Raw genomic sequence first — 15,540 nt, 5'->3', positions numbered from 1 at the left:
CTAGAAACTGGCAGATTGGGAGTCAGGCCACAGCAGCTGGCTGTGGGTTCGTTCGGGCAGCCCTAGATGGAACAACTCTCTCGAGATTTTCCAGCACAGGGTGACAGGTCTCTGTGGTTCTAAAGAGCCCGTGTGACCAGGAGAAAACCCAGCCAGGCAGCACACTGTGGCAAACAGATATAAACAGGAGACATTAAACCCCTTCCTTCAAATACTGTATGCCATTTGGTATCATAATGTGTTATATACGTACCTTTTTGAATAACCCCAGTTTTACCATTTTGTTAGAGTCATATTAGGGCAAGAAGGAAACACATACACAAAGAAATCTGTTTTAACCTGAAATAATTTTGTTGATATTTGAATTGCTTTCAGTGGGACATTTGCTTTAAACCACAAGATATCTCCATCTGGATTATTGGAGTACAAAATCTCTGCTCTCCCCCCTCCCCCAACCAAAACAAAGAAACAAACAAAACCCCAAGCCCACAACTCAGCTTCAAATAAGTTTTGAAGAAATGAGACTCTAAATATTTACATATGGGTCAAGAAATAAATCACAAAACTATTTACAAAAATACACAAGCTTATATGCATTAACAATTTACACCAGTTCACAAAAATATTAAAACATAAAAAAAACACTATATAAATTAAAGTTAAGAACTCAAAGGTATGATCTAAGACTTCCTAGGATGCTTCTCTCATGCAGGTCATGGCTGAAAAATCAGGTTTTGCTACCTTAGAATCTAAACTGTAAAACAACCATTTTTATTCTTTGAACACTAACAGTTACTAATCAGAAAAGGAAAAAAGACCCTCTGTGCACACTGACATTAAAATATACCATTCCTGACGTTTCCGTAACACACAGTACTGAAAATCACATGCCTCTAACCATTTGGAAGTAACTTTTCTGACATACTTTTGCTTTCATTATAATTTCCTTACACACATTGCTCAGATGATACTTTGCCAACATAATGAAGGATGATTGACAAACAAAGCGGGGAACAGATATATGGACCCTGCAGGCTCCTTTTATCACTCAAGGGGCAAATTTCCAATTTACATCGTATGCATCTATTGCCACTTCAAATGTGGTTACCTACCCTTCTATCTCCATTCCCAATCTGACGGTCCCTCTTTAACAGAGTCGTCTTAGAAGTTTTCAACCTGACCCTAACTTTTAAAAAATGCTTTGCCATTCTAAAAATGTGCAGGCCCTATTGGTGGGACCATCCTGGGGATTTGCGTCTTTAAAAGCAAACTGAATACATTAAAGCAATAAGGCTCAGATGAAATTAGTAAGAAAGTGGCACCTCTGGGGCTGTTAGCAAAGTCTCTGGCCAGACATCCAGGGAGTATTTGTTTCAATCAAACCAAACTGTGACATCAGAATTTTGCCAAAAAGATACAATCTGGAGACACAGCTATGAAAATACCAATAGAATTAAATTATGGGTCTAATGCATAAGGCAGCTCCATTTCCTTGATCATAATGCTCCATGTCAAAATTTGAACTGTTAACTGTTTGCGAAGTCACACACCATGTGAACTGTGCTGAGTTAGCCTGGCTCACAGTAACCTGCCACAAGGTTTCTACCCTACAGTATTAGAAAGGGAAAGATACAGGCAAAGTCCCTCAAAAAAACTGAATCCAAAGTTAAGGCTGTCACTACGTACATTAAATGGAACAACTCTAGATTTTACCTAAAGCCGGTGTTTCACGATTATACCAGTAAATTTGAGTTGTTATTCTGTATTCAAAATATCCACCTGATATTTCTAAGCCCACAGGACATTAATAAAGTACTGGTTCTGAGGAATTAACCTCCGTCTTCATAAAAGAGACTTAGGTTCAGGAGTAAACAATGTGTGTGACAACAAATCCACAAATATTAAAATTAGACAGGACTCCTTCAGCCGCTTCCTTCTGGGATCCCAGTTCCTAACTCCTTCTGTACCTCCTCGTCATACTGGCTCCTTCCTACACTCCATGCTGCTGGTGAGAACTTACAGGGCTTGTGTGATCTCAGAGGGGCGATGGGTTGCCTACGTGACACAAAGATGGTTAAGGTTAAAAAAAAAAAAAAAAGTTAGTGCTGCATATTCGCCAAAGATCAAACTCCTGTATATAGCACTTGATGTGTTTGTGTGAAGGATCCTATCAGGTTCCCTAACACTGTGATTCTATTCCCACTGGGTCTGCATATGTAATGTAGAGACATTTCCAGACCTTCCACAGGTCAGTATGTCAGGGCTGCTACCATGATCCTTATTGAATGAATTTCTCTGGGTAAACAAAAGAAAACCTTATAGAGTATTTCCACATATAAATAACTGTGTTCTTAAAACTTTATTTTTTTTTCTAAATATAAACCCTTAAAATGCAATCACATGATTTTCTTTTAAATAATAATAAAAAAAAAAGAACTGGCATGAATCCTAATCTTTATACAATTTCACAGCAATAATAGCAGCATGAATTTAGCCTCTTAAAAGATTTCTTCCTTTGCTCTAAATAAAAGTTAATTCCAAGTCTTAAAAAGCCAGAGCAGCAATCATCCAGCAAATGGAATGAAATTCTCCTAGTGTCTTCTACAAACTGCGCTTTTAAAACATGTGAATGTATAAAACTCAAGTATTATTGAGAGTTATGGAATGCAATGACAATTTAAACGTGTTTGTAAATATAGGACTGCCTTGTGGGTCTGGCGTGGATGTTGGGGGTGGGGGTGGGGGGCTGGTGCGGAGATGGAGTGGAGTCAGGCCAGACCGCTGTCGAACCGGGAATGTGACTTTCAAAAGGAAGTCCAGGGTATTCCACATGTTTAACATGCTCACGGAGTTTTAAGAACTATACCTGAAATGCTGGTGTAAAAATGGCAATTACAGTAAAATTGTGACCGCTCCAGTGCAGAGGGAGCAAACGGCACACGAATTCCTTAGGACGTCAACTGGTGAAATGGGGGTGGTGTGCTACGTGTAATTATTGCAGGGGCTTTCAGTTTGCTAACCAGTAATTTCATAGCTACTTTAAGAGTTCCCAAGAAACTGGTACCTGTACTCTGGTTCAGAAACACAAATTAACATGTAAATTTGTAATCATGATAAATTATGTGTATTTATCCAGTCAAGTCATGCTGGGGTTTGTTTCTCCCCCCAATGGAAAAAAAAAAAAAAAAAAAGGAAAAGAAAAGAAAAGAAAAAGTTGCTTTAGGAGAACAAATGGCATGAAATGTTTTACTAGGATTGCAATTTACCAAATATCATTGGAAAAAAAAAAACTGAAGGCAGGCAACACGTTAGAAGCACTGAAAGGGTTTCATGGTGCTAATGAAGTTCACCGACTTCTGCCTAAGAAGTTTCTTTACTCCCGACTTTAGAATCCCTTCCCTTCTGCAGTTGACATCAGCCTGCCCACTGTACTACGAGGGAGGACTCTGAGAAGTTAAGAACGTAAAGAACATGGTTCAGTCTGGGTCTAAATGGCCTGATATTTTATGATGACTCTTTATTAGATGCTTAAAGTCTTCAGTCCTTTATTTATTTATTTATTTTTTAAAAAATTATACTGTGCTAATTGTCTGACAGACTCATCTGAAGGATCAGGGTTCCTCTGTTCTAATTTAACACACGAGACCCTTCAAAGTCAGGGAGAATGAAGTGATAAAAACCGAGTGTCGACCTGGGCAAGCTGCATGGCTAGTATGTCAGTAGGAATGCAACGGAAAATGCAAAAGCCTACCCCGGAACTAGACATAAACCGCTCTGCGCTATATAGCAAATACTAAGAAGGACAAAGGTAAATTCAAATTCAGTTAAAGGCAGTCCTCAGGCTCTGACAAATTAGCCCCATATGGCAAGTATGGTCTGTGACAAATTTCTTCACTAGGTTTTCAACACAGTGCTTTACAATCATTCAGATCTTTTTTAATGACAAAAATCACAGTCTAGAGATGGAAAATGATAATGAAGCAGGGAAGAGGGAAAAAGATGGTGATTTTTTTTTCTTTCTTTTTTTTTTTTTTTAATGTGGTCAGGGGAGGGTGGATTGTAGCTTTTTTTTTTCTTTTAATCTTTTTGGTTACTGAAAAAAATAGAACAGTCCACTGTCCAGCAGAGGCTGCTTCAACTCTATTGCTCCAGGGCTCATTCTGCATGGATCTGTGTTTCAGGGTGCTGCAAGGACAACTCTGTGGGCAGGAAGGCCCCCTGACCCAAAGCTGTAGCATATGTCCTGTTCTGCGGGTGGGGAAAGCCAGAGGGCATGTACGTCCCCATTGCTCCTCCTCCAAAGCCTCCTCGCTGGTGCTGGGGTGGGGAGTGGTAGCCCTCCAGGTTATCATACTGGGACACAACAGTCATACTGCTCTGGCGCTTGCCATGTGTCTGGTACTGGTAGAGCGCACCGGGGTCCCTCTCCACATTCTGGGTGTGATGGAGTTTCAGGCTATGACTCCTCTCTGGTTTCGGGGGTGGGACGACGGACTGGGTGAGATGTTCGTCCTCCTTGTAGCAGTCTCTGGAGTGTTTCTCTGGGGCGGGAGGTTGCCTGGCCCGAGGCCTCTCCAGCTCTTTGGAGAGCCTCACCTCTTTGTGGTTCAGTCTGAGAGACTCCTGCCCCGACGGAATGTATTTCCCTCCAGAGTTATGGTAGCTGACTGGCTCGGAAGCGTCTGGAATCCCTTTGGGCCCATAATCTAACTGGCCAGTTCCTTGGGGGTACGGTGGCCCATTTTTTGACTCACATAACTGCCTATGGCTTGCGTCCTGGTGTGCCCTGTGCTCAGGGAGGCTACAACCCATGTCGTGAGGCTTCCTGTTCCTGAGGCTGCTCTGCTTCTGAGGGAGGGTGGGTTTCTCTGACTGTCCGTTGCCATATCCTCCGTGGTGGTGGGCTCTATCGAACTCTGGCTCTGGATGCTTCCTATAGAAGCGGTCCTCTCCTTCGGGGCTGACGGCTTTGGTTGTGTGCCGCCCGTCCTTTCCCTCTGCCACCGAGAGAAGTCCAGTTTTCCCAGGATCGGATTTACTACGGAGGTGGATGACATAGATCCCACCCAGGTCATCCTGCACGGCCGGGCTCATGTTATCATACTGGGACATAACGGGCCCCTTCACCTTCTGCCGAGCGCGGCTCTCTCTCCGGATGGATTGCATGCGGTATTTCTCCATGTCCTCAAGATCCCACGAGGTGTAAGCGTGCTTTACATCAGCCGTCGGAGGCATGTTGACTACGTTGTGGTCATTACCAGAGAAATAGCCAGTCATGTTGGCCCGGGGGCGCGGGAGCAAACCAGCGTAACCGTACAAGTTCTTTCCTTGCAGCCTAGGGTTGTAGAAGGCAAAGTCGCGATTGGGTAGGCGGTGGAGGGGCCTCAGCTGCACCGTGCCGTACGCATCCACGTCACACAGGGCTCCTTCTGGGCTGTAATAGGAACTAGAGGAACTCGAGTATGGGCTGTACCTGTAGTGGACCCGACCGTTCTCAAAGTAAGGCTGAAGCTGAGTGACGTGGTAATCTGAGCGGGCCTGGGAGGACTGATATGGCTTATACTGGTACAGGGGTCGTGGGCAGTAGGCCGGTTCATCATCCGGGGGAACTTCTGTCCGTGAAATGGGAACGGAGCGGATCATGGAAGACGGAGGGGCATGGAGAGACTGCACCCTCCGGATGGTAGGGTATGAGGGAATGTCTTCAGGGTAACAACTACTCCGAAGTGTGGAGCCCAGGGAAGACACGTACTCCACTCGGCTGCACGGCTTGGGGTGATGTCCGGACGCGTTTCTTCCCGGGGCCACGTATGTGTTATAACGAGGGCCCATGGAGGCTGGCGGCTCTGACCGGGAACCATACACCTGGTGCTGCTCCAACTTATTATGATGTGGAGGTACGCTCTGGGGACGGTACTGGCAGTTTGGAGTCATACTGAAATGCAAACAGTTTTCTGGACCGAAGGGTTCGGCGGTGACGTCAGGCCTCGCAAAGGTGGAGTAGGTCGTTTTCTGAGAAGCATGCTTGGGCTGTGGGACAGGGAGTGGTAGAGGGAGAACATCGTCCACGGAAGCTGAGGACGCGGTGACAAAAGGGTGGTAACTGGAAGTGCTGGGAGCATCTGTGCTGCTGGAGTGTACGGCGGCGGCGATTTTACTCTCCATTGTCCTGGTGGGGGGAGCTGGTGCGGGAAAGCCACAAGAGGGGTACACGGGGACAGACTCAGCACGCAGGTGCAGCGGTGGGGCCCGGGCACCTTCCCGCAACTTTTCGGGAAGGCTTGGCTGCACGGCAGGAGCAGAGGCGGGACACTGAGCAGCTGCGCTGCCATCGCTGACAAGGGCAGGTGTGGGGTCATCCCTGGCTCTGGGTTCAAGTGGTCTCTCCGGAGCTGGAACTACCTGAACCTGTGGAAAGATGATCATATTATGAGCTTGCTGTTTATGCTCCCCTCTGTGGGATCTGTAGCCCACAAGTGTGGGATCTTCAATCTGTAACCCACAAGTGGAGGCTATTTGGGTAGCAGCTTGAAACTTCCCAAGCCACGTGGTGGCCCTGGACAAGACAGGAGGCCAGTCTGTCCTCACCACCAGGAAAAGGTCTGTGCTGCCACCTGGTATAACAGCCATTACCATCTTTGGAAAAGAGTTTTAATTCGTGATAAGCTTTAAACATGAGACGAGGTTGCCCTGACATTATCTCAACGTGCAGACCAAAACAGAGGTTTAAGGTATAGTCACGCTTAAAACCATATACCGGGTCTACCTGTCTAGCTCGGTCTCAACACCAAGAACATTTTGTTAAACAAGAAGAGTTGATTCTAGCTAGACAGATTTGTGAAGTGGCTCATGGCTATACGTCGTGAGCAGTGTAAGCACCTCCCACCAATCTAGGGAAGGGTAATGAGGTGACTTGTCTGATGCGCCATTCAAATTAATCGGCTACGGTCTCTCCCCACTTTCTACTCCACCCTGGTCTGTAGCAACTGAAGTCAAACATGATCCTCACTGCAATGCTGCAAATATGCTATCCTTGAGAAGCAGTTGCTAGAAATAGCATCATCCTCCACTAAAGCCGACATACTGAAGTCTCTTCAGTTCGAGGTGACCACAAAGCATGTGGGGCACTTTTCTAAAGCATGAGAAAGTCAGAAAGACATTCTCAGCATTCTACATACAATATTCTCTCCTCTAAGCAGATGCTTGACTACAGAACAACCTGCTGGTTTATGTTAAGAAAATGACAAAAAAGACCTAAGACACTGTCATCTCTTACATTTCTAAAAAGTCTACAAGGAGATCCCTGGGTGGCTCAGTGGTTTTGCGTCTGCCTTCGGACCAGGGCGTAATCCTGGAGACCGGGGATCGAGCCCCACATCGGGCTCCCTACATGGAGCCTGCTTTTCCCTCTGCCTGTGTCTCTGCCTCTCTCTCTCTCTCTCTCTGTCTCTCATGAATAAATAAATAAAGTCTTTAAAAAAAAAAAGTCTACAAGGAAAAAGGCTTTATTCTCAAGAACAAAGCACATTCATTGCGCAGATGTGAATCACTGGCGCAGGGTGGGTTAAATGACCTGCCTAAAGCCACGATGAGTCAGTGACGGAGGGGGGTGGGGCGACCTGCAGCCCTGACACCTGAAGCCCAATCTGATTGACTTGATCATGATCTCTGCATCGCTGTGAATAAAATCTGATTGACTTGATCATGATCTCTGCATCGCTGTGAATAAACTACCTAGATGCTTTAGGAAGCAGCAGGTATAGTTAACCTAGAGTCCCTGAGTAACTGCTCCTCTCTCAGAGAAAAACTGGCATCAAGGTAAAGGCAGGGTCCAACCTCAGACAGGAAATGTTTCACGGAAACCTGCCTCAGGACTCAACAGAAATGGCCTGTGTGACTCAAAAGTGACAGCACACCCTGCTGAAAAGTGACATACCTTCGGAAAAAAGTCTATTTCATCTCCCTGACCCCCTCCCCTCCTTACCTTGTGGGAATTACTCAGTCCTACGCTGGCTGCTGCTTGTACCTGCCCCAGGCCCGGCAGCTGCTCCGCTGGCCTCTGGGAAGGAGGCGGAGGAAGGGGACGGTTAGTTCTCGGAGCGCGCTGGAGGGTGGCAGCAGCGAACTCGGTGGTGGGGCCTTGTTCAACCACCGCATCCCAGTTGGCCTCCCTGGTGCCGATTTCAGCTGTTGCTGGAGCAGTTGTCATGTAAGCCACGGTGGCCGTGCTGGCCTTCTCTTCGGGGGACCCAGAAGGAGGGTAGATTTTGTCCCGAGGCAAACCAGAAGGTGTGGGAGATTTGTCTGCAAGTTCTGACGGGTGATGGGGCTTATCCACGCATGCACCAAGGTAAGAAGGAGGCTGATCTCCGCTGTAGAAATGAAGCTGAGACTGGTCCTGATCCAGAAAGGAGACAGTTGGCATACTGGTCTTCCCAGATTGGGCTTCAGGGAAACTTAGGTGATCATCAGACTTGGAGTCTGTTAAGGGAACTGAAGTGATTCTGGCCTTTTCTGGGTCCCCAGATAAATAGGTCCGATGTGGATGATTCCCTGGGAAGTCAACCTGGTGCAGCTGTTCCCCAGATTCAGTCGCACTGGCATGAGTGTGGCTCCCAATGGTGGCTGTCTCTGGCGTGGGCTGGTCACAGTTCCCCGATACACTGCTCTGGAGGTGGAACTCCTCTGCTGGCCTATCAGTTTGGAAATAGGCTTTATCTAGAGTAACGCTAGAGTAGGAGCTAGGCAGGTGATCTTCCGGTGCAGCTACTGCTAGGTCTCCATAGTTTGTATAAGCAGCCTGAGAAGTCCCTGGTCTCTTCAGTGACTGAGTTGAGGCTTGCTGCGCAGACTCAGCTAATGCCAGCGCCAACAGGCGGGCAACGTTTTTCGGAGGCGGTGGTGGTGGGATAAGAGAGACTGAACTGACAGGAACGGACTCCTGAGGGGGGTCATGGGAAACTGCTCCTGGTGGGAAATTGGGAAAAAAAATGAGAGTGAAAAGGTAGCTTGTGTTATCCTATACGGAAAGCCAAACGCGCCCCATGTGATCACTAAAAAAACAGGTGCCTTCCATATTTCAAAATGGCAATCCATGATCTTCTATCCCACATGCAAATGCTGGAGAAAACACATCTGGTTCAGAAGGAAAACTAAAACAAAGTGTTTAAAGATTGCAATCTCCTCTTGAATTGCTACAGAGATGGGGGGAAGCAGGTCCCTCATCTGGCTCAGAAAAGACTGCTTAGATAACAAGCTTCAAGTGCCTGCAGATTATTAAGGATAGTTTTTACATTTGATGGAGTAGGCTGGCTGGTTTACTCGTAAGGCTAGAATACAGGTACTTTTATTAGAAAACAGAATCAAGAGCTACGAAGTTGTGCAAAAATTATCCATGAATTCTGACTGTTGAAAGACAAAAGGGGACTTTATGAAGGTCTGAAGCAGGACCACTGGCCCTTTGGGGGATTTTTCTTTGATTTTAACTTAGGGCTTTGAGCCATCACAGCACCACCCAGAAAAACATTCTCTTTGATAAAAGGCTAGCTGTGGAGTAAATTTCTCTCTTAAAAGGCACAGATGGCACATAGAATTGAAGATCCCTCTTAGCTTAAGGAAAGAATGGAGGAAAACAAATGGTACCTGTCTGAGTCTGTCCAGAAGGTACAGCCTTACTCTGACTGCTCGAGACGACCTGCTCCTCTTTCCCTGGCGATTCTACTTCTGCAGCAGCCCCCTGGTCTAGGGGCTGGGCTTCAGACTCACATCCTTCTTGGGCCTCTCTCTCACTTGTTTTCATCTTTACTACCTGGGTGGGGGATCTGTTTATGACATCACTGTCTTCAGCACTTTTGTTCCAGGTTGGAGAAGATGCATTTGGAGTTGCTGTATTTGACACTGTCCCCATGACTTCCGATACCCGAGTGGGAAGAGTAACTGAAATTGGCTCAGATATATTCATAGAAGGTGATTTGCTTAACTTCCGTCCAATCTTTGGAGAGAAAGCATAGACGACCTTTTCAGTGAATGAGGATGGCTTGGATGATTTTTCTTCGGTTGGACTCAAGTCTAAGGTAAAGAATGGACTCAGTTTCTCCTGAAGAGGAGAGACAGCTTCAGAACTTGCAGTGCTTCCTGGAGTCTGAGACTGGCTACCACCTGCTTCTGTATCCTTTTTGTTGGTGCTCGGTTTCTCCTGGGAGTATCCTAAGGAGTCAAAAAAGGAAGCCCCACTCTCCAGACACTCTGATTCAGGCTTAGGGGGGCTGCACTGAAATGACATGGGATCAAAATCCAGGCTGGCGACGCCAATGTCTGGCGGGCTCAAGTCAACATCCTCAGCTGTGTGGGGAGACATAAGAGCTGGAATATGGAGCAGCCCTACTTCCTCCTCACTCTCATTGTCATGGGGCAGATTATCATAGGAATTACAGCGGTTCCCCAGCATTTCTCCGTTAAAAGAGGCGCTCAGTGCATCACTGCTAGATCTGGGTCTTCTGGGTCGAAACAGCTTGGAATCACCTAGTAAAAACGGATAACAACATCAAAGTATGAATGTACAGGATACACAATACACAACACCGTGAAAGCCACCTACTTAGTACAGTAGTGATGCACTGTAACAGGGTGAAAATGTTACTTCTCATTTTCTTCCCAGAAACTGTCTCTGGGCCTACAGAGGGAACTCCCGAACCAAATGTTGAATAATAAAAACATCTGATGTCATCAGGTGGAGAATGAAGGACTCAGAACTCTTAGATTTTATTACTATAGTCCAACACTGACTCTTGTTGTGACTTTGGGCAAGATTTCATTTCTTTTTGCTTTATCACTGATCTCACATATGGTTTCTAAGATAGAATTAACCACCTTAAATAGAACTTTGGATATACCACAGCAAAAGGGTTTTGTTTTGTTTTTGTTTTTGGTGGGGAAAAATCCTCATTAACACTCACATTTCTAAAAAGCAAACATGTCAACTAAAAATATCTCCACAATCCCATAAAGTATATATATACGTACTTAGAACAGGATTCTTTTCAGATACTTAAACAAAGATAATTTCATTTTTTCCTTAGTATGAATAGGCTTTTTAACTCTCTCAGGCAGAGTCCTTCAAGAGTAGACTGTTACACTATTTTATGATATTGCTACACATCCAACTGGTAACAGAAATCCTCAAGCTCATATCTCTATTCCAACAATTAGACTCATCATGGTGAAAATGTGCTATAAAAAGGGCAGAAACTGCCTTAACATAAATATGTATATTCACCAATGTGTTGACCACCTATACAATTAATCTTCACTAAAATATTATTTTCTGCTTAATAGTGTCATCTACCTAGCTTGCTTCATTTTATCTGTGAACCATTCTCTTAACCACAGTGAAGTGGAAAATCTTGGAAAACCCCTAAGATGTCAGACACTCAACTAAAGGGATGTGTGAGGATTTCTTGAAATAAGCAGAGCCATTAGTCAGTGAGGATCTGGAAGTTACAATAGTTATTAATAAATGGAGATAAGAAGTTTGACCAGGAAGATGGCACCCCAGGATACCTCAAAAACGATCCCAATACCAACAGATCAAGAATAGCCCATAAGAATCAATGTAGCTCCTGATTATTTTTGGAGAAAGGGCCTTCTTTACAATCCTGCTGCATAAGCCAAACATGAAGTAAAAGATGTCCTATTTGCTATTACATGGTTCTTTCAAAAAAAGTTTGATCTCCTTCCAATTGAAGTAATCCTCTGTTCATTCTAAAAATTAGTACATGATTGCAACTGTAACCTGACTTTTGCTAAGTAGGGACTAAAAAAATTTATTTTCCTAATTTTTAGTTTTGTCAAGTTGCAATGAAACCTTTATATATTCTTTACTAAAATTTTGGATTCCGTTTTAAATGGATTCACTTCTAAGTTTTCTCCTTGTATGGAGGATCATACTTTCAGATAATGAGGACCACCAATAATCAATTTGATCTATGAAATTTAATGTCAGGTTAAGCCATTTACAAGACAAAAGACTGCCAGTCTGAATATCAAAATTGCTTAATTTTATACCTTTGAAATTGTGCTTTCATGAAATCTAGACACAGAAGTACTAATAACATCATTTTCCACTGGGCATTAATAAATGGGTAACTTCAAAACATTTCACTGATTTTTATGTGAATACAACTGAAATGCAATCATGTCAACAGTGAAGAAATCAGGGACTGGTACCATCTGAAGACATCAGTGGACAATACTAAATAGATATGAGTATTCTTTGGAAATGGCAGTCTTATCACCTATTTAGTAAACATATATTTATTAAATATATTCAATTGTGCTCTTTTATGAAATATAGAATAAAATGGTTGACGCTTTTAGTCTTACCGTCGACTGCATGGAGAGAAGTAAGAGATTCTTCACTTTTAGCTGAACGGAGGGTTCCTTCGGCCCTGCCACCTGAGGAATCAAAGCCAAACAGTGTGAAGTTTTGTTCACTGCTACATATGTACAGAAAAGGAACAGTGTTTTTTTCTACACATATTTAAACTTCCAAGAGTGATTAGCTGTACATTTTGACAATCATATACAATTTAAGCATCCTGTCATATAAGGTGCTGTATTGTTTTCACATGGTTTCCTACGTGAAAAATCTCTTTTCTAAAGGATTATGAACTTGAGAATCGAGGTGAATTTTAAAATGTCTTCCTTTTTTATTCTAGCGTGATGGCTTTTTTATTCCAGCACGATGGCTTAGAGATGATATGATACTAGATTTAGAATGAGCCCTAAAGCCACTCACTGGTGTCCTTTTCAGCAGAGAGGACACAGAGAGATGGAGGAGAAAGCCAGGTAAAGACAGAAGCAGAGATTGGGGTGATGCCACCACAAGCCAAGGAATGCCAGGAGCTGAAAGAGGCAAGGAAGGATTCTTCCCTGAATCCTTTGGAGGGAAGGTGGCCTTCCTGACATCCAGGTTTCAGACTTTTACTCTACAGAACAATGAGGAAATATATTTCTGTTGTTTCAAGTCACCCAATTGTGCAGTCTGTTATGGGAGTCCTAGGAAACTAACATGGTGCCTTGATTATGTGTGTTGCTGAGTCTTATTTGTTAAATATCATCCTCATTTGCCTCTCAGTAGTGCTTAACACTAGTGGTGCTTTCCATTTAAACCTCACGACTGTTATTTCTGGTAACAGTGCTCATCCCTTTTGTTCTTTGCCTACCCTTTTAATCATTTCTTCTTACTCTCTCTCATGACAACTCTTTTCCAGTCTTTTAAACTCTGCTTCTCTCTGGATTCAGTTCCCAACCTGCTTCTCTCACTCACCAGGCTCTCCCATTAACTCTGTCTCTAGAGTTTTCACCCTTGAGTGTTTGCTGATGACTTCCAAATCTGTATTTCTAGTGACATTAAACCCCTTTATTGAGTTCCAGACCCATGCCACTAATCACCTCTTGGGCATGTCCAACTCACTATGTCTGAAATGAACACATCACTCTTCTTCCCGAAACTGCTACTCCCTACATGAATAATGGCACTGCCATCTCCCTAATCATTTACTTAGAACCTGAAAATTATCTTTGCTCTTTTTTTTTTCTCATCCTTCACAATCATCTGGTCACCCAGCCTTGTAGACTCTGTTTCCCAAGTATCTCTCAAATCTATTTCCCACTTCTACTGCTCATCTCAGACATTCACTGTTTCTTGGCTGTACACCTATAACTGTCTCCTAGTTACTGATCAGTCTTCAGGCTTAGTCTCTACCCATATATTCCCTGTACTGCTGCTGAAGTCATCTCTCTATACCCTAAACATGACCATGTTACATATTAAAGCCAGGAGATAAAGGAATGCAGGGCAAAACCAAAACTCTGGCAAGCACACAAGGCCCGATGACCTAAACCTCTTCTTGAATCATGATATACCCAGCCAAGTTTCCTGCTTCACACATGAGCACACTTTTTGCTCTCATTTCCTGAAACACCCTTCTCAGTCCCTTACTGATTACATGAATCCCTACTTCTCTTTTAAAACCCAAGTCAAAGAGTAGATTTCTGACCACTAGCCCTTCTCCCAATAGGAACTGACAAATCCTACCATAAATGTCTCACACAAATATCTCTTTCAATTGCTATGATTCTGCATGTAGTTTACCTTCTTATACATATGATTTCCTGAGTAAGTCTCTGAAGGCAGGGGCAGTATCTTAAGTTTTTTTCTAAATGACAGGTTGTTATTAAGATATCTAGCACATGCTTAGTATATGACTACAAACTGAATGAATGATGAATTAAATAAACTGAACATTATATTTCTAACATTCAAGCACTATTATGCCTCCTATATTCAGATGCTGTTAATATACATAGACTCTGATTTTCAAACTATTTTTTAAGAGTAGTATTTGCAACAACAGTAATAGATTTATTTGGTCCAATAAGATATTCTCATCAATGAGTCACCCAGTAAAAGACAGATTCCTTGGTTGTATGAGTTATAAACTTAAAAGGCACATTGAAACATGGTTTTGTCACATTTTAAATCTGTAAAAATACAGATTAAATAAGTTTAAACACCACAGCAGTTATTTTTTATTAACAATATAGAAACTACGCTATGAATATGTTACAAATACTAACCACATTCATACTATAGTTAATCTTTATAGTTTCCACAAGAAACTGGATAACTCTACATATTTATGTATGGGTTTGGATATAAAGAATTGGTAAAAGGAGACAATTCATATATAGCACCATAGCTGTGGACACACTGTGTTGAAGCACACCATCACAATATACTGGGCACATAGACGGGGCATAACAAGAGCCAGCACAACAGGATGAGGAGTGTGGAATGGCCATGCCATCTGTTTCTCCTGGTAGCAGAGCACAGGAGAGGCAAGAGAGCACCAACCTTTAAGAGCCATGGCTTTCATCTCGGAAGGCTCACTCTCGTTCCGCTGCAACTTCCGCTTAGAGACAGATGATGATTTCCCCAAGTTGAAAAAGGAACGCCAACTGCCCACAGGAGATTTTTTCATTTTATTTTGAGGCCTCCTCCTATGAGAGAGAGAGTAATCTGTATTAAGATATCCAAGGGGCTATCTTTACTTACTGGAAATGAACAAATGATGTAAAGAACCAAACAGCCTAGAGAGGCAAAGCTGAAATAGTACCTGTGTATACACACATCCACTGTATATGTGCACATATGCGGCACGTATATCTACTGCACATGTATATATATGCAGCACACATATCCAGTGTCTATGTGCACGCATGTAGCCCATATATCCACTGCACATGTGCATATACGCAGCACACATATCTGTATATGCGCACATATGTAGCATGTAAGTTTGCTGTATGCCATGTATGTAATGCATCACTGTATGGCATATGTGTAGCACATACATCTACTGTATATGTCATGTGTGTAGCGCACATCCCTGTACATGCCACGTGTGTAGCACAGATCCACTGTATATGTGCATATATGTAGCACACATATACACGTGTGTGTATATATACAGCACA

The 15,540-nt window shown here is 43.5% G+C and overlaps 1 protein-coding gene and 1 long non-coding RNA gene across 10 annotated transcripts in view; one reads left to right on the top strand and one right to left on the bottom strand.

Moving 5' to 3' along the window:
• Window positions 1–328: 328 nt before the first annotated feature.
• Window positions 329–15,540, bottom strand: part of ARHGAP32 (Rho GTPase activating protein 32) — a 291,821-nt gene continuing 276,609 nt past the window's right edge. For all 9 annotated transcript variants that reach the window (XM_049109759.1, XM_049109758.1, XM_049109760.1 and 6 more), the window contains 5 exons: window positions 14,918–15,063; window positions 12,382–12,453; window positions 9,643–10,521; window positions 7,985–8,967; window positions 329–6,408 (listed from right to left, as the gene is read on the bottom strand). In XM_049109759.1, the coding sequence (XP_048965716.1) occupies window positions 4,156–6,408; window positions 7,985–8,967; window positions 9,643–10,521; window positions 12,382–12,453; window positions 14,918–15,063 (4,333 nt within the window). In that variant the 3' untranslated portion in view covers window positions 329–4,155. The remainder of the gene's footprint in view (window positions 6,409–7,984; window positions 8,968–9,642; window positions 10,522–12,381; window positions 12,454–14,917; window positions 15,064–15,540) is intronic.
• Window positions 8,212–10,737, top strand: LOC125755074 (uncharacterized). The gene is made up of 2 exons (XR_007410590.1): window positions 8,212–8,350; window positions 9,861–10,737. It is a non-coding gene; the product is annotated as an uncharacterized LOC125755074 (long non-coding RNA).

Source organism: Canis lupus, chromosome 5 (assembly GCF_003254725.2).
Source record: "Canis lupus dingo isolate Sandy chromosome 5, ASM325472v2, whole genome shotgun sequence".
Taxonomy (NCBI): domain Eukaryota; kingdom Metazoa; phylum Chordata; class Mammalia; order Carnivora; family Canidae; genus Canis; species Canis lupus.
The sequence above is the reverse complement of the archived record's forward strand: the minus strand, read 5'-3'. Positions and strand labels throughout refer to the sequence as shown.